General features: G+C 37.2%; 1 protein-coding gene across 1 annotated transcript; it reads left to right on the top strand.

Moving 5' to 3' along the window:
• Window positions 1-6,482: 6,482 nt before the first annotated feature.
• On the top strand, window positions 6,483-23,493 carry LOC134540249 (E3 ubiquitin-protein ligase RNF185-like). Its single transcript, XM_063382870.1, has 6 exons — window positions 6,483-6,628; window positions 11,219-11,398; window positions 15,067-15,198; window positions 16,788-16,842; window positions 17,545-17,653; window positions 21,410-23,493. Exons 2-6 carry the CDS (start codon window positions 11,250-11,252, stop codon window positions 21,505-21,507), a joined length of 543 nt encoding a protein of 180 aa, XP_063238940.1. The 5' UTR covers window positions 6,483-6,628; window positions 11,219-11,249; the 3' UTR covers window positions 21,508-23,493.
• The last annotated feature ends 4,224 nt before the right edge of the window (window positions 23,494-27,717 follow it).

A 27,717-nucleotide genomic window follows, 5' to 3' on the forward strand; every position in this document is an offset into this window, starting at 1 on the left:
TGAGGTGGAGAATCTCATTCCCATCCCACCGCTGCTCGGAAGCTTGTCCATCTCTACGCAGCAGCCAGCCACTCCTTCGTCGCGGAGCACCATCTGGTGACTTGGCGGGCGAGGAGGAGCCTTTGCAGCTGGCCACGGTTGACGAAGTCGGCGGACCTCACAATCCATATTAGGGATATGGTGAGTACCATGAATGCCCTAGCAGTTTCCCAATTACAAGGCGACCGGATCCTTGAAATTCCATGGCTGACTCAGGAAGATGCGACGATCGAAGAACGAGGAGGAAAGATGCACTTCGGTATCCAATGGGTGGTGCATGGTGTATGGACAGGATCCCCTCGACCTCAAGTTCCAGATGTCATGGTATCATTGTTCCCGTTCAAACTTGATGCTCCACAGGCTCAGCAGGTGTGAATAGAGACAGTGCTACAGCAAAAGCCTTCTGTGTTTGTAGCCACAGACATGTTGCACAGCACATGCTATCCCTACTGTTAACCACACACACATGTATGAGAAAATGTTTGGATTCGGACACCAAGGATGACATGAAATCTGGGAGGAAGTGATGGAAATATTTGAGGGTGGCATCATAGATCGAGCGAGAGTCTGTAGAATTTATGGATTGTCATCGAAGGGAAAAAAGTATGGCTTGTCTCGGTTTTATGTTAACTTTAATTTGATAAATGATGTCACCATCTCACCATCTCCCCACCCCCTTACTTATCAGCTTTCCAGACCCTTTGGCCAGGCTGAGAGATGCCCAGGTTTTTTCATCCCTCGATCTGAAAGCAGAGTACTGGCCAGTGCCAGTACAACCAGTACATCAGACAAAAACAGCATACACTCCAGCCATGTTCCAGGTCTTCATGGTGCAAGTTCTGAATATTTTCATGCTTTGTACTTGGTATGTCATTCAGGAGGGAAACAGACCTTGGCCACTGGCCAGGTATGGTGCATGAAATCTGCTATTTTGTTCGTAACTACCAGCTATATCAGCAGCAAAAGGCACACTGGGCTGGCAGCGATTGGTAACAACACTCAAGGCTTCCAGAGCAGTCATTTCACACAGTGGCTCTGGACATCATGGATCCATATCCTAGATCATCAAAGGGAAACTGGTGTTTGGTGGTGATCACTAACTTGTTCACCCAATGGGTGGAGGGCTTCACGGTTTTCAACATGCGAGCATGGACCATTGCTCAGCTGCTCATTATGGAGGTTTCCCCAAGGTTCGAATACCCGAAGGTTTTACTTACAAATAACGTGTCCCAATTCATCTGTCGATGTGGACGCATGGAGTGTAGCAAGTGACAGGTGGAGCACTATACCACTCTGGTGTATCACTACAGAGCCAACCCTACCGAGTTATGCATCCAGGAGGTTAGATTAAAGATTGGAGATGATCACACTAAATTAGGGTTACCAACCATCCCGTATTGTACGGGATTTCCCGTCTTCTGTGACTAAAAGAATTATCCCGTACATAGGCAGGACGGGACGTGATATTTCCCATATCTTGTTTAAAGTTCAATTCACACACCTGCATAAAATTGAAAAAGTATTTTCCCGCCTGCGCCGCACCACTTGTTATATGTATTGCGACATTGCGAGGCTCCGTTTACTCCGCAGTTCACTGGCCGTTGTCACAGTTGACGCCGACAGGTGGCAACCGGCATCACTCGTCCGCGCTTAGTCTGTTATGTTTATGTTGATATTGTGTTGAGTTGAAAACGGATAAAGTTATCTTTATCATATCTTTAAGTATTAAATTCATCACTCAAAAAATTATTAGGCCAATACAAAAAAATTTAATATTTCAACCAGGTGCATTATTTATTTTCAGATACAAAAACTGCTAAAATAGCACCAATTTGCATCTATAAATTCAAATTTTTCCGGGGGAGGGCCCCGGGACCCTCGCTCTATTAGGTGGGGTTCAGTGTCCCTTATGGTCAGGGTGAAATAGTTGGTAACCCTACACTAAATGGAACCAACATATTCCATAGTTGTTGTACTGCCTCCATGTAAGGGCAAATTTTGACACTGGGTACATCCCGGCAGAACTGCTCGAGGGCAGAAACTTGCAGATTCCAGGATAACTTAGGGTAAATAGTGTTGAGCAGGTGGGGCTCTACCGGGATAAAGGACCACCACAATACCTCCAGTATATTGAGGACATGCCAGAAGTCGCATGTAAACAACAGAATGTGTACCTGAGAACAATAACTCTTAAGTCTAAAAGTGTACCGGAAACTCTCGACATCTGGCACATGGTGTATGTACAGCAGCCCCCTCAGTCAGTGGGTGACTGTAATTTTGTGCGGTTTAGCCCCGAAATGGCCTGGGCCATGGAGGGTTGTTAGAAGGTTGGAACCGACAGCTTATCCCCACAGAACGATGCATCCACCCCAAGCTGCTGCATGAGCTATATTGCCATTAGGGTTCAGTGTGCATTATTGTTTAGTCACTCACACATTAACACCATTTAAAAAAAATGTAAAAAGAAAATATGTTAATGGTGAAAACTAAATACATGGCAGTTGTTTAAATAAAAGAAGGCTTAATTTCCTCACAATGACAAGTGTATTCCACCACTATGTACATTTGTGCTGGCTGGGTATCGACGTCTAATTGTGCCATGTGCGAAGGCGTGCGGGAACCCGAAAACATAAAACCATACAAGGGGATTGTGAGGAAATGGCTATTCATATCAATGAGACGCCGCCGTCGGTGCTCCCTCTGAGAGCACAGGCCGCTATGTGTCCTCAACACCTGAGCCAGTGCCAGTGCTACGAACACGCCCGCGCGTGTGTCTTAGTGCAGCGCCTCGAACGGCGTGACATCAGTCACGGCCATCTAAACGCTCAAAGCGCCCGGCCGGGTGTGGCAATGCGCAACAGACAGAAACTAAAACTTTTAATATGTATAAAAATTGTCTCTAATTAAGTAATAGCAGTGTCAAATATTTCTGCTCACAAAACTGGCCGGCATCGCCTTCCCGCGCTCCGTCGTTTTCCCGCGCGTTTCCTCCCCTCCCTGGCCCGATTGCCAGGGAGAGTAGTGAGTCGCCATCCAGCACTCACCAGGGCCGGCAGCCCCGCGCACGGGGAGCATCCAGTTTTCGCACTAGTTTCCACGTTTAGCATCAATAGGTAATTATCTCCGAAACCACTTTCTACAGCTCCTCGGTCGGCCCTAACCGGCCGTACGACATGTCGTGCGGTCCTTAGATAAAGTGTGCAACCCGACCACGGGTTTTTCAGCGTAATACGTAATTCTGTGTTTTCAGGCGGGCCGAGGCGCCTGTGCCTCACGCTATAAAACCTCCCCACGGAGAATTAGAACTTTGCCCACGCAGGGCGGCATTGCGCCAAACGAGTAACCGAACTTACGAACGCCTCAACCCCTGGGACGTGCAGCGGACGTGGACGAGAGACCACGTTGGGTCCCGTCGCGCCCGTTCCCAGTTTAAACGTGGCTCACGCCACTGCGAGAACCAGTCTCGCATCACGTGATCATTAGAAGTCGGGAGACCGTTCCCACCTCGAGTCCGGGACGTACTAATAATTATCCAGTGTTAATTGCCGTGTTTCAGATTAGTGTATGTCGTCATCATCATGTCCATGTATAAGTCAGTATTAATTGTTAACTCGCATAGACAGTAACAGATTCACGTAGTAAGTGCATTACGAACTACCACGTGTTAGGCACCAGACTTGCCACGACACGAACCGTTATCACCGTAGCTCAGGGTAGCCTGCAACCCTCGGTGGAGTAGTCCTCGGAACACCGTGAGACGTAATCAGTGCCGCCATTCGAGGGCCGTGTAGGTGGAGTGAAGGTTGACGACGATACGGCCAGTCACGTGCCAGTGCCTTGTGTAACGTTCTGTAATGTGTGCTACTGGAATAAAACACTTAAAGTTACGCGTGTATTTCACTAATATGGTGTCCTGGGAGGCCATAACAGCCCGGGGGGCCCTTTGTCGACGCGTCCCTGCCTGCAGCCACGAGGCCAGGAACCCCGCCCTTGAGACCAAATTCACTTTATATCAATTTAATTAACCAAATTTCAGGACAGGCAGCGGGGACGGCGTCAAATGTTTAGTAAACATAGTTTTGAACCTTGACCCCTTAATGTTTTGAGGAGTATAGTTTGTTGATTACTTTTAAGTGACGAGTTTATTTTACCGCGGCGGACAGCTGCGCTGGCGGGAGTTTGGGTTCCTTCTCGCACAAGACAAAAAATGGCGGCCACTAATATCTAAATTCAAAGTTTCTTATCCCTACCTGCGCCTAGACCTCCTTGGTACGTCATACGCTTGTAGCCAATGAATGTTCAGCGAGAAGGAATGGCCTACGTAAATATATACTTATTCAAGTTGTGTTGGGTGTAGGGATGCAACATCGCTCTTAAAAACATCGATATCACGAACATCGATGTTCAAACGAAAAAAGCATCGATGTCAAAAAACATCGTTCTGACAACCGATACATCGATGTTTTAACCGATGTTTTTAAATATCAGGAAAAACATGCCAAAATGAATTAAACTATAGTATGTAGCCAAAAACCATAACTACTACAGATTCCTGACCACAATATCCACAACCTAATTACAATCGAGTCTCGTGCAGAACAAAAACATGTATTAAAAGCAAATTCTGCTACCAAAAACTTAAAAATCCGCATGAACTACTTGACCAGCTCTCAGTAAACTTCAAAGAGTTGTGGACAAATTTAAATGACTACAACTTCACAACATTAGCAGAAGTGAAGGTAAACATTAAAGGGCATGTCCATAATGTAAATGTATGTAAAGCTGGCCGTCTGTTCGGGGTTTATGTGTGTCAGTGAGGCGGGATGATAAGCGCGACGCTCGCTGGTGCTTCTAGCGCAGTGTCTCCTCTGGACTGGCGCGCAGTCTTCTCGTCGTGCACAGGATAACTGAGAGAACTGAGCGGTGACCGTGACATTATATGGCCGAGAAATGAAGATAAATGTGTACTGCACTGCCCTTAAGTGGTTTCAAGATTCTGTATCGGTTGTTTTATCCCTAATAATTACTCCGAAAACACGCCTTTTAGCCATTTTCACTCTACTAAAAACACATTTTAAAAACTTAATCCGAATTCAAAAGTACCTTTCGGCATTCAGCGAACACTTAAATGCTTTTTGTAAACAGACCCCACTCCGATATCTTGAGTAGTTTTCAAATCACGTTGGTTTTCCTGAAGCTCTGCTCACCATGTGTGCCCCCGGGCAGACTGCAGCCTTAAGACACAGGCTTACTTAAAATAAAATTACCCTAGTTTTTTATGTTTTTAGTTATCATTTCATGAATATATTGTAAATAGTACACATCATGAGAGATCTATTTATCCAAAAACCATTGCAATACGACATTTAGTTTTCAAGAAACTTTCTCTTTAATTTTCGATACTTATAAAACTTACATTTTTAAGTATAAATAAATGTAGGTAAATGCTAAACCATTTTTGTTGGTATCCATATCATTTTTTCCCAGTATTTTAAGAAGTCCAAAATCATTTAAAAAATAACTGTTTTTCTACACAATTTATTTTTAATTAAAAAAATAGGGAAAAAGCATGTAGTGTATGTGCAGGTTTAAAATATAACATTAATTTTATCGATAGAGCTAGCGAGACCGTATCAGTACCAGTGGCGTAGCCAGGATTTGTGTATGGGGGGTGTTAAGAAGCATGCCCCCCCCCCCCCCCACCGTATTAAAGCGGTTGGTCCGGGGGTCCTCCCTTGGGAAAATTAGGATTTTAAGGTGTAAAATAGTGCTATTTTAGCAGTTTTCGGTTCTTAAATTTAAATATTGTAAGGGTAAAATTTTTATTAATTTTAATATGAAATTTGTTTGAGTGATGAATAATAAATAAATTAAAGATTTGGTGCTAAGGGGGGGGGGGGGGGTTGAACCCCTACCCCCCCCCCCCCCCTGGCTACGCCCCTGATGAGTACCAATCATTAGCTTGTATTTACAACAAGCTATGAAATTGTCCATAAAGTCTCGCTGCTTTTTCCTTATATTTTTCAAAATTTTAAAGAAAATTCTTATGTAAACAAATTTTTTTAACGGTATTCATTTTTTCCAAATGATTTTACACATCTTAAAGTACTGGGAAAAATTTATACTGAAATCAACTAAATAGTTCAGTTTTTACAACATTTATGATACCTACCTACTTAAAAATGTATAGAAAGTATAGACAGTTAAAAAAATTGTATCTTAAAAACTAAATGTCGTATCGTAATGTTTTTTTTATATATTCAATAAATATTCATGAAATTATAGCCAAAATATTATAAAAAACTAAGGCAATTTTAATGATGAACGATGTTGATGTTTTTGGACTTTTTCGTCGATGCATCGGCGATGTATCGCTCTTCAAAACATCGATGCTAACATCGATGTTTCATGAACGATACATCGATGTTTTCAAAACATCGATGTATCGTTTGCATCCCTAGTTGGGTGTGTTGTGTGATGAAATTATGAGCATACGTGGTAAAATTGAAATTTACGGGTGTGCGTTTTATTTGTAGAGAAGGTTATGTTTCTGTATAATTCTTTGGACAAGCCGTTTAAATTCTAACAGGTAATTATAAATATTACTTTCATTTAAAAACATATTTACATGGTTTAATACGAATTGTTTCAATACGTCAACTGACCCATTTGAAATTAAATCTTCTCTTCGTAAAAACTAAATATTACGGAAATAAAGTTAACGTGTATTAATTTGAGTGGTAAAACTTAACATACAATGACGTGTGCGATTTGCCATCTACAAAGACCTTGAATACGTACAAACTTGTTTTGTGGTTATCAGTTGTTTTGTTTTTCGTTTGCTTTATAAATTTGCAGAGATATTTTGGTACTGATTTAAGAGTTAAAGGTAATTTTGAGGGAGAGCCACGTTTCCTTAAAAATTGTAATAAAATTTCCAAAATTATTTATATTACTTTTTGGACAGGTTTTTCAATCATTATCTTAAAGGGTTTTGTGATGCTTTAAGTAGTTTAGTCGCAATTGTCTACTTTAAAAAATAATTAGGTATGTTAAATTTCGTATGTATGTTAAGAAGTGTAAAATCTTGAAAAAAAAAGTAAGGTTAGCTATATAAAAATTATTTACAATAGTGTTGATGGTTAGGTTAGCGACATTTTAAAGTACTACTTAATTCTGTGAACGGTTGGCTCAGTATTATTTTTTAAGTATTTTGTGTGCAATTTTCTTACTTTTGACATTAACTAAACCTTGGTTTTTTTTTCCGGTGTTTTTGTATCATGTAATAACATTGGATTTATCAGTCTTAGTTTTCTACAACAGAAAAATGATTTGCTATGACATATGTCAATAGGTTTCTTCCTTGATCCTGATGGCATGATCCTGTAAATATTGATCCTATTTTAATTTAGTATGTTGAAAGATCCTACACACTTAATTTATTGTTATATCACAAGTTTTTGTTACCTGCATGATCTCTTGACGTTAAATCAGCAAGCATCTTGTACCACAGGGTCAATATGTACAGGATCATGCAATTAGGATCAAGGAATAAACTTGGATATGTGATAAGGAATAATTACCTAGGTTTCCACTTGACTCTTCTCCCATTGAAACAAACATTCCATGTAAGACATTTTAAAAATTGTCTACCCCTTGACTTGAAATAAACCTACCTTTAAATCATTTGCTTTATCAAATTCCCTGTCACTCTATGTAGTCTGAAAAACATAAATTTATATAACACCATGAACTAGCTAGCAGATTTAAAAATAAAAAATATTCAAGCAGAGGTAAATATTAAAATGGGGGAAAATTTAAAAACAAACTATGGTAATGGGGTTTTTTGAGCATTACTAATGTCTATTGATCCCCACTAGATTCCCATAAACCTTGAAAGTGATGAGGGTTATAAAGTACAGGGAAATTGTGGGATTAAAATATGTGTTTAGAAATGAGAAAATGTAAATTTGCTAGAAGCCATACTCATAATAATAAAGGATTTAATATTATTTTGATGATCCAATCTAAGTATCATCCTTTCACTTAAATTACTATCACCTGGGCACGCAAAATAAACCACACTAATAGAACAGATCCTTTGCATAAAATTGTCAAAAATTGACAGAGCAGTGTTAGGAAAACTTTTATTTTAAATATTAACTTATCAACAAACAGAGTAGGTGATTGGGTATGCGCTTACCAATCACACTGCTCGTGATCCAGGAAGCAAGGTTGTGCAGATTTACATTTTGTGGTATATTTGTGCATAGATAATTGGCACACTTGTTGATGTGTAGGCCCTACCATTAATGTGAGAGACCCCTGTATGAACGGTACAGTGGTGTACTATAATAAGGAATATAAAGAGCAATATACAACTGAATAAAAAGAACCTGGGGGGGGGGGGGGGGGTGTTAATGTATAATTTTAGAAAGTGCCCTTACAGCACCCAAAACCCCCAATTTATAATAATGTTCTAGAAGCTCTCGTAAGCTGCGTAATTACATCTGCTGAGTAAGTTTTACGAAATGGCTTTATTTAATTCCTACGCCTAAGAAAATGTGGAAACAATTCGCTTTTATCATGTCTGTTATATTTCATGAATGATATTCAACATTTAACTTGTATAAAATAATTGGAAGGGTGGAAATATATATAAATATAGTTTATTAATTATCGATACCTAGTCAATAATTATTGTTCTTAACAAAGACTAGCATTAATTAACTAGATAGATTATCCTAACTAATGAAACTGGTGAAGTAATATTTTAAAATTATTTGTGCTATGTGATTATTGTAGACAAAATTATGATCATCACCATAATATTTTATTTTGTTTTTTTGCTGTGTTTTTTTCGTACCTTTAGCATTTAACAATAAATTATAATTTTTATTTATTTCACTGTGGAATTTGTTTATAACAGTTTCAACTTTTGCTTTTCAAGTGTTTTGTTTTTGAAACTGGATAAGCTACATGATAAGTTGATACTTTTCTACCTCTGCAGTTGAGTGAGTGGAGTTGTTACCTAACATCTTGAAGAAAGCCAGGTGTTAATCCTTCTACTCGCTCTCTGGTGTTTGTACTGCATCACGTGTTCCGACAAAGAACAGGCTACAACTCAAGTCGGGTTGGGTGTGGATGTCATGTTCATTCTTAAAATTGCAGAGGGCCTTGTCGATCTCGCAGTGTTCTGGAGCCAAACTCTTACCAAATGATGCAGAGATTAATATGTTATTTTTGAAGCTGTTAACTGCAGTCTAAACAAATAAATTTTATTTTTGCTTGCGGCTTTACGCCACGAAAACAGTGATCCCTTACAGAAGAAGACAACATAAATTCAAAGGTATTAAGAAAGTAATTGGCATCTTGATTTTTTGTAAAATTTCACTTTAGTATTTTAGAAGATATATTTTTCTTCGAGGCTATCAAAACAAAGTCTTATTTTGGTTATCTGTTTCCTATAAGCAAGCACAAGTTGATGCAGCTGTTTTCATTACAAAATCAGTGCATAATATCCAACTAGAAGCTTAGAAATTTTTTACTTTATTTAGGCCTGTGCCTATTGTATAGTGGTATTTTTTATAGCCTGTAACATGCTGTCCAGTAAGATCTCCGGGATGCAGTGAACTTAACTACAGTCATTCAGGCTTGTCCAAAGACTTTTGTATAAAGTCGCTGTCCACAATTACACACAATTCAACAGAAACCCAGCAAAGCTTATGTTCTTTGATGTAGGCAACAGATCATGAAAAAATGCTTTCATGACTTAATTTTTTATGCTACATACATTTAATGTGTCTGGCCGCAGACAGGTTTTTTTTTTCTCCTCTGTGTATGAATATTAGAGTAAGATTCAGCAAAAAAATGACGTCCTATTTGTGTTTGTGACAATTTCTGAGAGATGTGAATCAATAGGAGCTATGTTAAATCATAGCTAATTCTAGCTAAGCTGAACACTTAGAATTCTTGCTTAGCAGTGTCGTTCAAACCAGTTGGCGGTAAAAAAAATATGACATATGTTGTAACAGGTTTGAATTAATTTGTGTGCATGTATTGGCTAGAATGCCTTTAAGAAGTCTGTTCCAAAATGTTCACAGTGAATGGAAAGTGCTGTAGATTATGAGCAGGGTTACGTCACCGGTTTTTAGTTATGTTTTTCTGTCAGTAGTTTAGCGAATTATAGCAACCACGAACCCCTCCCCTTCCTTCCCTGTAGAAAAAAGTGCCAACTTCATGTGGTGTCCAGCGACCATTCTTGCCTGGAAGGTCAGGGGAACTTGTGGATCAGGTCTGGAAAACCTGGAAGAGTTAATGGAATTTTGGATTTCTAAGTTTGTTCAATATGTCCACATTCTGGAAAATCAGGGAAGTTAGAATCGGGCAGGGAAGGTCTGAGAATTTACTGGAAAGTTACGGAAATTCCCTAGTGAAAGTAATTTTAAGGGGGGAAATGTTATGCTCCTGTCTGCCATCTATACTGCGAAAGCATTTTTTTTTTTTTATTAGTGTTCAAGTGCCTAGTCACTCAACTCTATAAAATGGAATATGCAAGGGATTTATAAATAATGTTCCTTTTTTTTTGTCATGGTAAGAGTAATTTTTGGTCAGGTAATACAGTAAGAGTCCAGACATCCGGGGACTAGATGGGACCGGACTCTGTCCGAATCACTGAATGTCTGGATTGAACAGGATTTGCCCCAAATTGCACGTAATATATATGTTGGATGGGTAAATTTATAAAATTAAATGTTTTTTTTCTCTTCATAAAGACAACACACACAAATGTAGGACTAAAAAAATAATCATGCTTTTGTTTATGAAGTCCTGTCGGGATTGACGGATATACAGACGGCTGGGACTCTTCTGTAGTAGGGAAGTTTATTGTAGATGTGCGAGTGCAGTCTGTTGTAGCAACCACACGCTGTGAATACATGACCTACGTAGGTCTGACATCACTGGTAATTCTTAGCTAGGTAATAGAAATTTTACATAATTTTGACATACCACCACTGACATCTGTCGTGAGTACAAAAAATGATGTAAGGATAAATGATATTGTGTTGACATCGTACTGATTTAACGCCAGAATAATTTTCTTACGTACGATTGACGTAGAAACGACGTCATATTGCGCGTTTTAAAAAACGAAAGTTCTGGTTTTTTTTTTTCACAGGAAAACCGGATCCGGGGGAGTGGAGCGCGCGATGGCGGCCGCCAGCGAGCCCGGCCCCTCCAGGAACAACGGGGAGGAGAAGGAGCGGGAGAAGGAGCGGGACGACGCCATGTTCGAGTGCAACATCTGCCTGGACACGGCGAGGGACGCCGTCGTCAGCATGTGCGGTCACCTGTTCTGGTGCGTCCGCCGTCGCCCCGGGAGCCGGCAAGGATGTATTTGGGGGGGGGGGGGGGGGGCGCCCTTCATTTGATTTAGTTGTTTGAGGAATATCCATTGGCGTTGCTGTGTTCATAAAGTTGGGGGGGACAAATAATGATTTTGATGTCATGTAAACCCATTCCCCTCTTACTCTTCCAGGGGTCCTCCACCGGAAAATATGATTTTAAAAGTGCAAAATAGCACTTTTTAAGCAGTTTTTGTATCTAACCATTGGATACAGCAATGTTAAAATTATTATTGTTTCCTTAAGATAAAATTTGATGAGTGAAGAAATTACAAATAAAGTTAGGCAGAATAATATTATAAAATAAAAATATCACTGTCTAGAAAGTTGGGGGGTACAGTCCCCTCCACCCAAAGAGTTCAGGGGGACACGTCCCCCCCCCCCCCCCCCCGGTTCATACGCCCTTGGGAATATCCATCCCCTGGAAAAGAAAGCGGGGGGGTCCGGGGGGTCCTCTCCCGGGAAAAATTTGGGGTTTGAAGGTGCAAAAAAGGTGGGTTTTTAGGCATTTTTCTTACCTAGATATTCTAATTATAGTTGGTTGCACTATATAATTTTATTTTTTATAAAAAAATATTTTTGGAGAACAAAATTTTTAAAAACACAGTTAACATATCTGCTGGTGCTATATCCACACAAAAATCATTAATTTAAACATCAAGAGAAACTACGAAACTAAATATATTATTGAAGGGGATAAAATTGAAGACTTTTATTATTGGGGGGGGACGTGTGTATCCCCCCCCCCCCCCCCAGCAAGCAGGTTGGCTGCAGTCGCCAGAGTCGCTGTAAAAGGCCCTGTCACACTGTCAAACTTTTCCTCTCTAACATCTTCCGATATGTTGTGTCAAATAAAGTTGGAGGGTTGTGACGTCACTGAAAACGTCACTAGCACAGCCATGTTTGTTCGACAAGTTGGATGAATTGAGTTTCCGTCAAATATTTCGGATATACGACAGGTTCCAAAACAAAATAAGCGGTTTGTGGGATGCGATCGGCAAATCAAAATTGTGCGTAACGAAAACTGGGATTACATCGGTTTCCATCTCGATGATTCTTTAAAATGGTGAAAAGCACATAACCTACAGTATTAAAGAGGTTAAAAAATTTAAATAACTATAATAAGGTGAATATCAATGTTGTATGCTAAAATGCAATTATGTTTTTGTAACTTAAAAAAAAAAAAATCTTTGAAAATTAATTTCATTGTACAGCAAATATTTTAATTTATTCATGTTCAAAAATTTTAACATTGTACAAACATAATAGTGAACAAATTCCATCCAGCACTGTGATACATGATTTAATTTCAAAATTGAGAAACAAATTGGAAAGTTTGAGATAGCTCAGACCAAAAATAAGCTTTGATTTTGTGACATGATTTAAAACATATTAGAGGTTATATGTTTAATTATTATATTTGATGGAGAAAGTTGAAAGACATTTCCCATTCGATACTTCCTCCAACTCTATTGTCAAATGTATTGGTGGCAAATATTTGACGGTGTGACAGGGCCTTAAGTCAGGAAACTTCAATTTCCTGCAGCCTATTGCTAACACACATTATGTTTTTTGACCCTTCACTTCAGTTTATAGTCTCACATTATATAAAAAAAAAGGCACAGGTTTTTTGGTGAATTGTGGTAAAACCGAAATAGCACTGAAAAACATGTCAATATAGTACCATGTTCCATGTAACACCGAAATTCCAGTTAATACACCACAAAGCAACGAAATGCAATTAAAATCGTGAAACTAATGAGCATTTTCAATCAAAGCTGAACTATACTGACAAAAACCTAATGTTTTAAATATTTAATTCAATGAAAATAAATTAGTTAGCATGTTGTTTGTATCATGGTTTAATAAAGAAAAGATTGGAAAAAGTTTAACTTTTTTTTAATCGTCCAACTGTAATTAGTTATTCATTTTTACATAATACACTAAAACATTTTTCAAATGCATAAATACTAAACAGATTTATTTTATTCGTTCTGAAAAGTTTGACATAGGTACTTAATGTAAATTATTTTGAAAAATTGCATCATGTATTAGTCAAAATGATTGTTTAGGAGAAATTAGTATCATGGAATATTGAAGTATCATATTTGTTAAGTATAATGCTATTAAACAGATTTCATAAAAAAAATAGCTATATCTTCCGTTTTTAGAAATTGAAGTTGCCCTAAAAATATAATTATATATCTTGTCTCGATACACCAATCCCTGACGTAGCACGTCTTCAAATTGTGCAAATTCATTTAGAGCAATGTTAATTTTACTGCCCCACTCTTGAATAGCACATGTGTAAATTTCAGTCAGCACGAAATCGCCACAGGCAAAAAATAAAGTCTGGTGTGATGCTACGAAGTCTGATTCAACTTGATAAATACTAACATATGTGCCATGACATACAGTTAGCTATACGAGGAGGGAAAAGATGCACGCGCAGGTCTGACTATGCTATCGGCTGTTTTACAAACATCAGCTATGGCAAGTTCAGTTGAGGCTATTGGGTGTTAAAGGACCAAATGTTTTTACGTCCACGTGTATGTTTAAGAATGTGCTGAGGGTGGATGTGTAGTCCTGTTCCTGTAGTTTGTTTTAAAATTGTACTTTTAAATAGAGTGAAAATTGTTAAAATGCGTGTTTTCAGCATAATTTTTAGACATGAAACGCCTGGTAGAGTATCTTTAAAGCACTCTAGGGCCTCTTCAAATTCTCCGCCATCTAGTGTTATAGTTACTGCTCAAATTTCATTGTGACCCTATGCCTGATGAGGAGACTGCACCCAATTCAGTATTAATGTTCTGTTCATATGCATATATTACATGTAGCCTTTGCATGTCTTTCCATTTACTGCTTGTGGACTGTTGTGTGTGTATATACCTAAATAAGTAAGTCTTGGTGTAGTCACGTTTGTAACAGTCATAATTAGGTCGTAAGCGAGAAGCAGCACTTGTAGGTAATAAGTATTGTTAACGTGGATATAATGATTATATGGTCAGGAATTCTGGTATACCAGTCACCCAAGAGAGGTCAGTTTGTAACGCAAAGTTTTAGTCTTTGTGCACACATAGAATATCAGCTCTTGAAGACGATGCCGTGTTAGAAGCACCAGCGAGCGTCGCACTTATCATCCCGCTCCGCCGACACAGATACACCCCTGGCTAGCTGGGCTCTTATTTATTTATTTATTTATTTATTTATTTATTTATCGTCTTTATTGGTGGCGAAGTTAAGGCCGTACACCTTTTCTTGCACTTAACCACTTTTCTGCAATTACATCAAAGAGTCGAATATTAAAAATTAAGCATGATATAAGAAGATGTTGACTAAATATTAAAAGAACAAATAAAAATTTTATCTTGAAGTTCAAATATTATAATATTAACTATTACAAAAGATTCAACTATAACTAATTTTAAGCAATTAAAACCTAAGCATAGACATACATAAAAAGGAAAGTAATTAAACATACAGCAAATAGTATCAAAAAACTTGGCAACGATTTGGAAGTGTTGGTGCGAACCGAGAGAGCCACGCGTGCCGCCGTGTGTCGCTCGTCGCGCGAGGGCGTGCTCTGTCGAGACGGGGCGAGCGTGCTGTGGGTTGCTCGCAGCTGGCCGTGCCTGCACCAGTGGCTGGAGACACGGCCCCTGCGCCAGGTGTGCCCCGTCTGCAAGGCGGCCATCGGCAAGGACAAGGTGGTGCCCCTGTACGGGCGAGGCAGCACCAACCAGGAGGATCCCAGGCAAGCTGACGCTCGTGCTGCTTCATCCCGCCATCTCGGCGGCAGGACTAATTTTACTGACAGATTAAATGCCCACTTGGTAGAGATCCGCAAAATTCGCGGTTTCAACGGCCGTCAGGACAGACTGCACACACCCCTGTACACAAGGGCAAATAACGCAAGTTCATTGGCTGCCGACTGCTGGTTTGTCTGTGATTCGATCCTTCTTTGGTTGAGGGTTTATAACTGGTGGAGATTCGTCCAGATGAACAGTAATACCAATAGCAAAATTATCTAAGAGGTATATGAATGTGTTTGAATTCTAGCCTCCTATCACCGAATGAATCCGCGAATTTTGCAGGTCTCTACCAATTGGTTAAGACTTAATATTTGAGGTTCCGTCACCTGACCCCTGCCTACCTGGTCACGTACGGGAAAAAAAAACCAAAAACGGCTCAAGAGATCTGAGTGCTGTCTGTTCACGAAAATCATTTAGCATTGCATGAGTGGTTCTGTTCCCCTATTTAGTTTTGAAACTGTATTCTTAGAATATTGAAAATTGCTAAAATGCAGAGGTGATTCCGTACTAGAAGCACCAGCGAGCATCACACGAGTCTTCCCGCCTTAATTACATAAATTATTTTACCACTGACTAGGTGGGCCCCTTAAGCCTCTCCCTGTCCTAAACCCTGTGACATGAAGGGAAGGATCAGGTCCCCTGAATTCAAGTTTTTGTTTTATTCTTCCTGTGATGAGGCCATGAAATCGGCAGTGGGACCAACAGTAAATCTTATTTTTTTCTAGTAACAGGATACATGTATAATTTCATAAATCCTTATGCTGTTTACTGCTATAATTCATGGTTGGAAAATGTTGGAAAATAATTTGTATTGTACATTTTTTTGCTTGTCTGAAATACTCTCACATTATGCTATCTTGATTTACTTGTAATGCTGTAGTTGCTTAGTAGTACTAAGTTCTGGTTACAGAACTTACCCAGCTTTGCCAATAGCACACTGCGTGTGGTGAGGGCTCAGTGGAAAATTATTTCTAGGTGAAATTCCAGGTGACAGATAGATGGTAATACAGCTGAAATATGAATTATGGTAATATGCTGGAATAAATGTAGAATTTTTGAACAATTTATTGTGAAGGAAATTATACATTGGTGTTCACAAGCATTAGTTCCAATTTTCTCTCTTGAAGTAAGGAATATTTTAGCTACAGATATTATACATCATTCTTAACTTATGGTTTAAATAATGTACCCATGCTTAATATAAAAATTTTGTCAGTAATTCTTTTACTTTGAAAATTTAAACGGTGAGAAGTAAAATTTCACTTTTAGTTCACATTTAGAACCTTACTAGCAGGAAAATTTTTCCCAAAAAGGTTTGTGGAATGTAATTCATATAGGTTGTAGGTATATTTTGACGAGCTTAAATCCTATCCACCAAATTCAAATTGATGCTGTGGGAAATCCTATCTGTAGAGTTTTTAAGTGTTAATAATAATGTTCTGATTTCCCGGGAACCTTACTAGAGACAAACTATTTCTATTGCATTTGATGATCTTGGATTTTAGTTGTTTACAATTTTTTTTATTTTCAGGAACAAGGTTCCACCAAGGCCGTCAGGTCAACGATCGGAGCCAGAAACGAACATGGTGAGTCAACAGAATGTACCTTAAATTTTCAACCCAGCAGTATGGAATTGTGGTTTTCTATTATGCCAGTGTTGGTAGCCATAGCCCCGTAAATACATTTTTTAATGGAAGAGCACATGGAAATATCCAGGAGCTACTGCGCTAGTGTTCCCAAAAGCATTTTGGTTTTGGTATTTCACACGGTGTTATCTTCATATGTATGATGTACATGACAAACACAGGAATAACAAATTTTTGTAGGTATAACATAAACAGTGCGTAAATTGCGGGAAGCAAATTGTAGGTGTGTTGTAATCAACTGGAATTCATTGCATTGTTTCATAGTAGATTAAAATGGGACCAAAATAAAATGGTGCAAGTAACAGAAAAAAGGTAAAAAGCGGTAATGTAAAATCGGGGTTCTACTGTTATTGGTTTAAGCATCTGTGGGTATCCTGTATTGCTTGGGTACATTTTAATTTGGTTAACTGTCCAGTTAGGAAAAATTTATTTCAGTGCATTTATCAGTTATTTAGGCTAGGTTTTTAAAAAAAAAATTATCCATATAAATCTGAATTTAAAAAAAAAAAATGTGGTGGATAAAGCCATAACTTTAAACTAAAAATACAAATTAGGCTAGGTTTGTGAGTAAAGCTTATGCTGTGTATTTTGTATTTATTACCTGTTACATTTTAACTTTTATAACACTGGTTGTTTCCACAGGGATTTGGCTTCGGCGACGGAGGTTTCCACATGTCTTTCGGCATTGGTGCATTTCCGTTCGGATTCTTTACATCCACGTTTAATTTCGGAGAGCCCAGACCGAGCGCAGGTGAGAGTTTTGCTCCTTCGTGAATAAAGTACTGTGGTCTGCTCTTTTCTTTTATATTTGAAGACAACCAAATTGTTCTGCTCATGTGCAAAGGAAGGTGGTGTGAAAGGTGCAGATGTTTTTGGGTTGGCAGGAATTATAAATATTATCAGGTTTCATAATGTAATGTATGATTTGAATTTTTTAACATAGGTCATATATTATAACAAAATGAAATGGTTAGCACGTAATGAGTCATAAAAAAAACTAAAACCTGACTTTGGACCTGATTTTCTACAAGGATTTCATTAAACTACTGCCCATCTTGTTAAAATTCATTAAAAAGTTAATACTATAAAGTTTCCATTTGGCTTTGTGGACTTGGTTCTTACCATCTGCCACAGATGGCAGCACTGTCGTTACACATTTTCTTTCCATGAGACTTCCATCGCATTCACGAAATCACTCCTACCAAATGTCATATACCGAGAGCTACACTGTTTAAACATCAAAATGTGTGTTACTTTGGTACATGTTAAAGAAAGGATATAGTATTTAAATTTAAAAAAAATATTATTTAGTCCAGCATTTGTCATATTAAAGAGAAACAACAAAGTGTTACATCATAGATGGTATATATGCTGTAACACAATTTTCTCAATTAATCTTAGTAATAAACTTGAAGAAAATTGAATTGCAGAATCTGTGTTTGCTGGTTTCAGCATTAAAAAAACATAGGTATCAGTAGTTGTAGCTATTAGTGCAATATTAAAGATATATTTGAGCGTATTATGTTTAATATTTTTTGTTACATGAACTGTTTTCTTATTCTTGCAAATACAAACCGCACATGCTACCTTGTGGATAAATTGGGCATGTGCATCTGACTTCATCCTTTTAAATTTCCTAGGCATGTGCGAGAAAGACTTTTTTGAATTCGAGACGAGATCGAGAAAGCAATTTAAAAATTCTCGAGAATCGAGTCGAGATCGAGAAATCTGTACTTTAGTTAACAGGATAATATGAGCCAGAAAAGTAAAACTCAATAATCTGATAATTATTCAATAATTTTATCAAGTATCCACAATTGCAATTGCAACTTTACCTTTACACTCAACAGTTTATTTTAGGCATGTGCGAGAAAGACTTTTTTGAATTCGAGACGAGATCGAGAAAGCAATTTAAAAATTCTCGAGAATCGAGTCGAGATCGAGAAATCTGTACTTTAGTTAACAGGATAATATGATCCAAAAAAGTAAAACTCAATAATCTGACAAACATACATAATTATTCAATAATTTTATCACGTATCCACAATTGCAATTGCAATTACAACTTTACCTTAACACTCAACAGTTTATTTGCCTACTGTCGTATGTAAACATACGTTATTGACTCCATAGTCTATACAGTTTCCTTGAGCCATGGACGGTACTTGATCATGAAAGTCTGAACATTCACCACTATCGATATGTCACTATCGATACGGACCGCGATTTAAACATCATGTTGCTTGTTATATACTGCTGGCCGTATGTATAACCTAAGGCCATAAAACAAAATGCAATCGCGGAAGAATTCTGCAGTCATGTTTATATTTTTATTTTTTACCGTACCGTTTTACGTTGATACTTGATATTGATACCGAAAATGATTTATTTTTAACTTTAATGTTGGTTTTATTAACGGAAAATAATCATTTTCTTCTGTAATTTAATGTGATAACCACAGCACAATTCATTGTTTACGTTTACCGTTTCATGTAGTGACTTGTGAACGGAAGTTGTTCGTTTTTAACTTTTTAATAATTTATCGTGTATACTATCGTAACAAGTATATTTTATATTATTCGATCTACGTTACGTTGAAGATATGTTAATTATTTCAACACGCAACGCAAAATGCTGCCTCAATATATTATATTACCTAACCTATTTCTTGTTTACAAAATTCTCGAAAATTCCGAGCCAAAAAAATTATCTCGAGACGAGATCGAGAAAATTTCTGTCTCGACTCGTTCTCGATGATGCCGAGACTCGCACATCACTAGCTTTATTTGCCTACTGTCGTATGTAAACATACGTTATTGACTCCATAGTCTATACAGTTTCCTTGAGCCATGGACGGTTCTTGATCATGAAAGTCTGAACATTCACCACTATCGATATGTCACTATCGATACGGACCGCAATTTAAACATCATGTTGCTTGTTATATACTGCTGGCCGTGTGTATAACCTAAGGCCATAAAACAAAATGCAATCGCGGAAGAATTCTGCAGTCATGTTTATATTTTTATTTTTTACCGTACCGTTTTACGTTGATACTTGATATTGATACCGAAAATGATTTATTTTTAACTTTAATGTTGGTTTTATTAACGGAAAATAATCATTTTCTTCTGTAATTTAATGTGATAACCACAGTACAATTCATTGTTTACGTTTACCGTTTCATGTAGTGACTTGTGAACGGAAGTTGTTCGTTTTTAACTTTTTAATAATTTATTGTGTATACTGTCGTAACAAGTATATTTTATTTTATTCGATCTACGTTACGTTGAAGATATGGAATTATTTCAACACGCAACGCAAAATGCTGCCTCAATATATTATATTACCTAACCTATTTCTTGTTTACAAAATTCTCGAAAATTCCGAGCCAAAAAAATTATCTCGAGACGAGATCGAGAAAATTTCTGTCTCGACTCGTTCTCGATGATGCCGAGACTCGCACATCACTAAAATTTCCGTTGCATGGTGCACAGACATCTAGGCTGAAATTTCAGCCTCGATGTGCCCAAAGACGTATAACTTAAAAAATAACTTTGTATCTCTTTAGCATGTCTCAGTCTCATCCTTAGTTTTCAGTTTGGTTTTAATATGCATTTACTCTTATCTTTCCGAAGCATGATTTCTGCCATTAGCGCTATCCTTGTTTCGTTTTACTCTGTTGCCGTATATTCGCCATAGATTTCAAAAGTTTGTCACAAATTCATTTTGTAATGAAAAATTTTTTTTTTTTTTATATATAGCTAATACTTTAAATTTTGTAATGGAAAATTTGTACTGAGAATTTTGGAAATGCATTTTCTTTTTGAATTTCAACAAGAGAATATTCAATTTTTTACTTCTTAGGAGACCTAACTGAAGGATGCCATCTTGGTTTCAACATTTTTGTCAAAAAAAAAAATTATAATTTAACATTAAAAATTCTTGGTTCAGGTTGAGCATGTAGTATATAATCTAATGGAATGCCTTGTTATTTATAGTGACAGACTGCTACGAATAGTTTCTCCTGCGGAATAATTGGTGTTAAAGCATTGTCTGCCAGACTAATTACAACTGTAATAATACTGCCATATTGATCCTATTCTAATGTCTAAGAAAGATCAACAAAAAATTGTAAAATTTAAAAAAATATTAATAACGTATTATGACTAACGATGATATACAGAATAGAATTTTTATTGATAACAAGCCGTGTTCCGACTTTGTGACTTGTGTCCTTGTGTGAAGTGTTACTTGTGCCCCTTTTGGCGTGTCGTATAAACGGTTTTGGCAAGATGGCGGGCCGCGTGCAGTCGGGTCGTTTGATTTGTATTTGGCTATCGTTTCGTTGTCGTAGTTGTATTCACTAAATCAGACTCTTGATATATTTACGGTCCTCCGGAAGAAATTCGTTGAACGAAGAACAAGCCGGGTAGTATCGATCTGGCAACTGTACTGCAAAGTAAGTGAACCAGCTTGTATTCGAGGGGTCGGTGTGTTGCCGCAGCGCCCCGGGGGACCCCGCAGTTCGAAGAGGAGCAGTTCCTGTCCAAGGTGTTCCTGTGGGTCGCGGTGCTGTTCATCTTCTGGCTGCTCATGGCCTAGCGACGCTCTCCGACGCAGTTAGCCCCCCTCTTCAACTCTGGCAATAAAAGATTCTTCTGTTTCTTTTTCCCCCCCGTCACGTCTATCATTCAGCTTGCATCCGAGTTTGTTTTCCATTCCGTAAATTTTAAAATATATTTATGTATTTTTGTAAGTACTTGTTTCGTACTACTTTTTTGCTCATTGATTTGTATTGATTTTTTTTTTTCCCCTGCCTATTGTAGGTTTTCCTGCTAGTATGTTCTTTTTTGATTACCGCATAATGACTGCCAATGAAGTGTATAATTACAGTTATTTTACAATTAACTTTCTGTAAAACAAAATCCTTTTTATATAGTGTACTGCACTCGCTATCACAGCTGTGGAGTGTGGTCTGCTTTGGGATGGTTGATAACGTGTATACTTAATGTGACATTTGTGATGATTTTGGGGTGTTGGAAGTAAGGATTGGTGCAGGTTATTCAAAATTTGGACGACTTTACTGTGGCAATTATGTGAAACACATTTTTTGGGGTCAGTTATACTTTTTATTTTTAACAAGACTGCGTTGAATGCCGAGAATATCAAGCCGTGTTTTGGTTTTGCTCAAATAAACGGTTTGTTAAGAAGTGATTGCAACACAGCTGCAATGAAACAGTTCTCATTCTGCGAGTGCAATAGACTCTGTGTGAAGAGGTTGGTCTTTTAGAGTTGGTTTTTCAATTAAGATTATTCACATGTATGTACTTTGTAATGATATTAATATATGTATATTACAATGGACTCTTTTAATTTTTAGTGTTAGATGATGTTTGCATTACATGTATGTTAAAAAATTATGAGTTGAGTCAAAGTTTTTTGGAGGGTTTTTTAATAAATTTGTTTTTAGTTAGTATAATTATGGTTTGTGGTAGTAAAAATGTTTTTGGTAAAAAATTAATTTAATATATGTCAAGAGTATGGGCTGAATTACTGTAATATATATATACACACATACACACACACACACACACACACATTCATACTAACATTTAGTTGAATGCAAACACACATATCTTAAGAAATAAGTTACAGATTCTAAACATTGAGCTACTCTTTGATTGATAATTAGATTAAGTAAATTTTGCATTTTCTTTAATACGAAAAAAAGCTTATTTAAAATGATTATGTAATCCTTGCATCACATGCAACAGTTAATATTTTGTTTGAAAATATCTGATGTTCGCCTTTCCATTCAGAGTTTCTGCTGACTTGTAAGACTGGACCTTTTTTTCTCAAAATATGTATTATGAAGTAATTACCATACAGTTTTATATTTATGTTCTAAATTTTTATTTATATATTTAACAGTAAAGAGAAATAAATAGTATACTTTTGATCATGATGCATGTTGTGATATCTCTAAAGTGATTAATAATTATTATTGTTAGAAAGGACCACTGGAACCATAGGCCCTTCTTCCCCAAAGTCCTCAATAATTGTGTGCAAAACTAATCATGTTGTTATTACTTACTTCTAGATCTTTTCTGTAAATTTATTTATTCATACAGCTCTCTTTTTTATGTTTAGTGTCAAATTTTCTCAACAGATATTTACCGAATATAATAATATGATCCAATAGCTGTAAAAATTCACGCAAATGTTTATGATCACTTGCAAGGCCTTTTGCCGCTTTGAAAATGTGAGAAAAATTTGTGACTCAATAACAATTGCAAGAGAGCCTTTTGGAATATACTTACAGGAGAAAACATTAATTAATTGTACTGACAAAATGAATTGACGACCTCTGTGTGCGAGATGGGACCTTAACGAGTCGGAATATGAACAAGGAGCAATGATACGTATCTGCATGTTGGCTAATAGTGTCATGAAGAACAAACCATGTTAAATAGGTAATTTTCTTTTTGTGATCAGTAGATGAGAACTCTCAAATGTGTTGGCCTGATTTTGTTCTTCACATGATAGTCCCGTCCTACTACTAAAACAAAAAAATTTTAAAAAATAAAACATTTCTTATGTGTAATGTCCCTGATGCCAAGTTGTATTGCATCATCATTGCCTTTTGCATACTACACACCTGTTATGAAGTTCAAAAGTGCATTTGTGCTGAGCTGGTGGAGTAGATATTCAAGTAGTGGATTGTTCCTAAACATGAGAGACCTTGATGATATGTATGAAATTGAGAGATTAGCAAAGTACACATGTGATAGACATTGCAAAGTTTTTTTTTTTTTTTTTCCTACTCCAGTTTATGCCATGATGTGTGATTACAATGTGATCTAGTGTGAGGATGAAAATGTTTTATCTTTGTAGTTACAAGTTGATAGAATATGTAATGTATGATTTAATTGTAAATATTCATAAAAATTTTAATGTATAAATAAGGCCTGCATGTGCATTTTTTGCGCAACAGTATAGTTGGACGTAGTTATGCAAAAAGAAACCAACCCACAATTTTGATATATTTTATTTGAAAATAAATTAAAATAGTACAAGGTTGATCGTACCGTCGTTGCTATTATTATATCAGTATTTATACTAGACCATTAAAATTATACCTACATTATGTTATCAATACGAGAATTACAATTTATAATTAACTTTAACTTCAAAATACTCAGAATAGGTTTCATGTGGGTTGGTTCCTTTTTGCATAACTACGTCCAGTTGATGTGTTCTGTAGAGTAGTCCGCATACTGAAATTTCATGTTTTTTTTCTCTATTGTATATAATATTAAGGCTATGTTTGAATATTTAATTTGACAATGAGTTTTGAAGCTCTAATTTTTTTTTTTGCGGGTTGTGTAGTGTTTGTATAGACTGTAATGTTAGTTACATGGTGGATGTAAATTTCTGTGGTACAAGGGGAAAAAATTGACAGTTAACAAGATTCGTCAGTGTCATTACATTTAAGACATTAGACGTTGGTAGTCAGGTATCTGTGTTAGTGCTCTTTGTACAAGAGTTTCCAAATATGTATTGCATTTTTATGGGACGTCGGATTCTAGTAAAATATTTTTGTAACGTAAGTTGTAATGGGAATAATGAATGGTTTTTCTACTCCAAACAATTCAGTCTGATTGGTAAGTACTGTCACTTATTAAGAGCAAGCATATTTTAAAAATATATCTGTTTCATGATTACTAACGTGTCTGATGTTGATGTGATACCTAATACTGTGTACAATATTTTACATCATTTTATATCTTATAGTGTATTGTTTTTAGAAGGCTCAACAAGAATGTAGTGGTTACATATGTTAATAAATTATATACTTTAAAAGATTAAATACAAAGATTTGTGTTTAAAAAAAATTACTCCTTTACTTTCTTTTTAGTTCCTTGTACAGGTTATAATGAAATACTTGTACAAATTTGGGAATGAGCAGTAATTGTATTTAATAAATTTAAAGTAAAATATTACAAATATTTAAAAACATAAAATACCTTAATGTTTTTTTTTGACATAACGTCTTATAAATCAATGAACGCCGGCTGCACGCACAAAAAAGCATGACTCATTGTCACGTTCCGCCTGAGCCGAGCGTGCAAGAACCGGCCAACCACCATGCGAGAAAATCTTCTAAATATCAAACGGGTTAAGGTGGGCTTTTTAACTAATTGTTCGTGATTATATTTAAATTAAATTTGCAAAAACTGTAAATAATATTTGAAAATTAAAATTAATGCATTATTTCATCAATGTTTTCTTCTGACATTGTGTAAAATTATCATTCTTAACCGACTTTACAGACAACCCACTTTTTTTGTGGAAAACATGCACCCTCCGTCCCTAAACACTTTAATGATTGTCTAATCATATTTCTGGTACAGTTCTGCCGAGGCTATCATGTTAGATTTCCAGTGGGATCAAACTTTTTTTTAAATTTATTTATTTATAAAAAGTCTTAAACATTGCGGGCATTGCTGCAAGTTGGTGGGTTTGTTCTGGGTACTACATATTTGTTTTCCTGTCCCATTAATTCCATTACTGCTCCATTCTCATTACCACCACTCAAGGTCTCTGGCAACCATGTGCTGACGAGAGGCTAAACACTAATTCATTCGTTTATGTGCCATCCGCTACTGATATTTTATATATGATAAAAATGCTATTGTGATGTCTGGATGACAGCTCTAATGTTAATCACATATTTGCGATAGTATATGAATGTGATTTTTAAATTGAGTTCAATGGCTCTAAGACCTACCATATTGAATTTTTCAGTATTTTGCTATTCCAATTTTGAGTGTGAATTAAAATTTTGTGTTTGACTGCATAATTAACATTTCCCCAGGCTTTTGTACCCTGCTAGACCCTGATATTTGCTAACTGGTTATGTTGTGGAACGGCATGGAGAAAATAACTCATTAAAATCACTGGAGTAACTACAGCTTTCAAAATAACTATCCCAGTACTTAAGTGTCACCATAAGCAAGTGTCAGATGATGGGGCCTGTGCCATATCGAGCCACAAGATATAAAACTAAAGCTGTAGCTGATATTTGATAAAACAAAGATGGCTGGGTCTAATCCCCCTGAGCTAAAAATTTTTCATCCTTGTTAATTACCAGTCAGTTCTTTGGTAACTTCGCACCAGCACAGCAGAATTCTGTTCATAACTGTACAGTTGAGAAATACTTATTTTTGGAAGTCTTACTTTGGCCCTCTTTTACTATTGTCAGGGCTGTACCGAGATGCTTTGATAGTGCTTGTTAGCAGTAAATAAAGTATTACTTTAAAAAAAATCATGTATGATAAGTTGGTAACAATAGTACAGTCTTTGAATGAAATGGGACAAAGAGCAAGTAGACAAAACAAATTATTCAAATTTTTGACCCCATGGTGTTCTGTGTCTCTCAAAGAGTATTATTGTTTGTACCAACTTTAGTGCTTTAATGATAATACTTAATGGCTCTTTATTACACTTTAAAAAATGAACACACTAATAAACAAATAGAATAACTGTGTGCTTCATTGTTTTTGTACCAAGGACAAGGGTAATTTCATTAGCTAATTAATGTATTTGAGCCTTCAGAATGGCTCCTTCGTATGTGATGCTTTTAAGAGCTGCTTCACGATTATGAATCACTTCGCAAGAATGTCGCAGTCTCTACCTTACGCTTGATCAGGTGAGTTAACTGCGTGCAATTAATATGGTGATTGGAAGTTCCCAAATTAATCGTGCAGCATCAGCTGTTAAAAAACTGCCTACGAGCTTCAGAAAAAGCAACCAGAGTTTAAAACTGCTCAAGATATCGGGTGTTGTCTATTTACGAAAAGCATTTAAGAATAACGCTGAAACGGAAGAGTAATTCTGTTTCCGTATTTTTGTTTTTAACAAAAGAAAAAAAAATCTCTTGCGAATCCTACAGATTTGCGCCCCATACTTGTTTGTGTCAGTCGTGCGGTTGAATATTTTTAATGTTCGCAACGACGCGATATTTTGCAGTCGCGTCGCCTGTGATCTCAGCAAGAGCGTCTTCTTTGCAACTGTTCGCCAGGAGGCTGTTCCGAAACAGCTTTTTTCGTGGTGCGTGCGAACCGACCAGTGCCTTGCCTACTTAACGCTTTCAGAACGATCCTGCTATCTCGCCTCGTTTCGAAAAATAAAAAATATATATATGTATTCCCGGGCACGAAATCGTTGCGTAATTGCAATGACGAGCTCTCGGCGCGGAAACGCCAGTTAACGCCGTTCGTGCCGTCACCGTAAACACGCGATTAGCCCCGGAGAGCTCCAGCAGCCAGCAGAAGGCGGCAGTGCGGAGTGGTAGCACAACCCTCGCGACGACGCGACGACGAAGAAGTGGCTGTCGAGACGAAGGTAAGGTGCAAGGACGGGGAAGCCTAAGATGTCCAAGTTCTGTCCCTGCCCGAACACGCCCGAATATTCACCTTCGGCCAACCTCGAGTTCATTTATACATATATTTAATTGTCTCTGTTTATTTTAATGTAGCTATACTAACCTAATTAACCGTCCATAGTGTTTAAAATTGTTTTAATGTAGCTAACCTAACCGACCACTTTTAGTACTTGAATTCATTTTTCCTGCGCAAAAATAAAACAAATCCCGAAGTTGGCAGAAGGTGAATATTCGGGCGTGTTCGGGCAGGGACAGAACTTGATGGACATCTTAGGCTTCCGGCAAGGACGTGTACAACTCAAAACAGAAAAAGGAGGGGGGGGGGGGGCAGAAGGAAACAGTGGCTTACGTGGAGAGGGAGGGGG

The sequence above is a fragment of the Bacillus rossius genome, chromosome 16, assembly GCF_032445375.1.
Source record: "Bacillus rossius redtenbacheri isolate Brsri chromosome 16, Brsri_v3, whole genome shotgun sequence".
Classification (NCBI taxonomy): Eukaryota; Metazoa; Arthropoda; class Insecta; order Phasmatodea; family Bacillidae; genus Bacillus; species Bacillus rossius.

Bases quoted from the DNA above. Each gene is read 5' to 3' on its own strand.
- LOC134540249 (XM_063382870.1), top strand. From the start codon at position 11,250: ATGGCGGCCGCCAGCGAGCCCGGCCCCTCCAGGAACAACGGGGAGGAG. The intron at 15,199-16,787 runs GCAAGCTGACGC...TTTTATTTTCAG, and splicing joins ACCAACCAGGAGGATCCCAG to GAACAAGGTTCCACCAAGGC. The intron at 16,843-17,544 runs GTGAGTCAACAG...TTGTTTCCACAG, and splicing joins CGGAGCCAGAAACGAACATG to GGATTTGGCTTCGGCGACGG.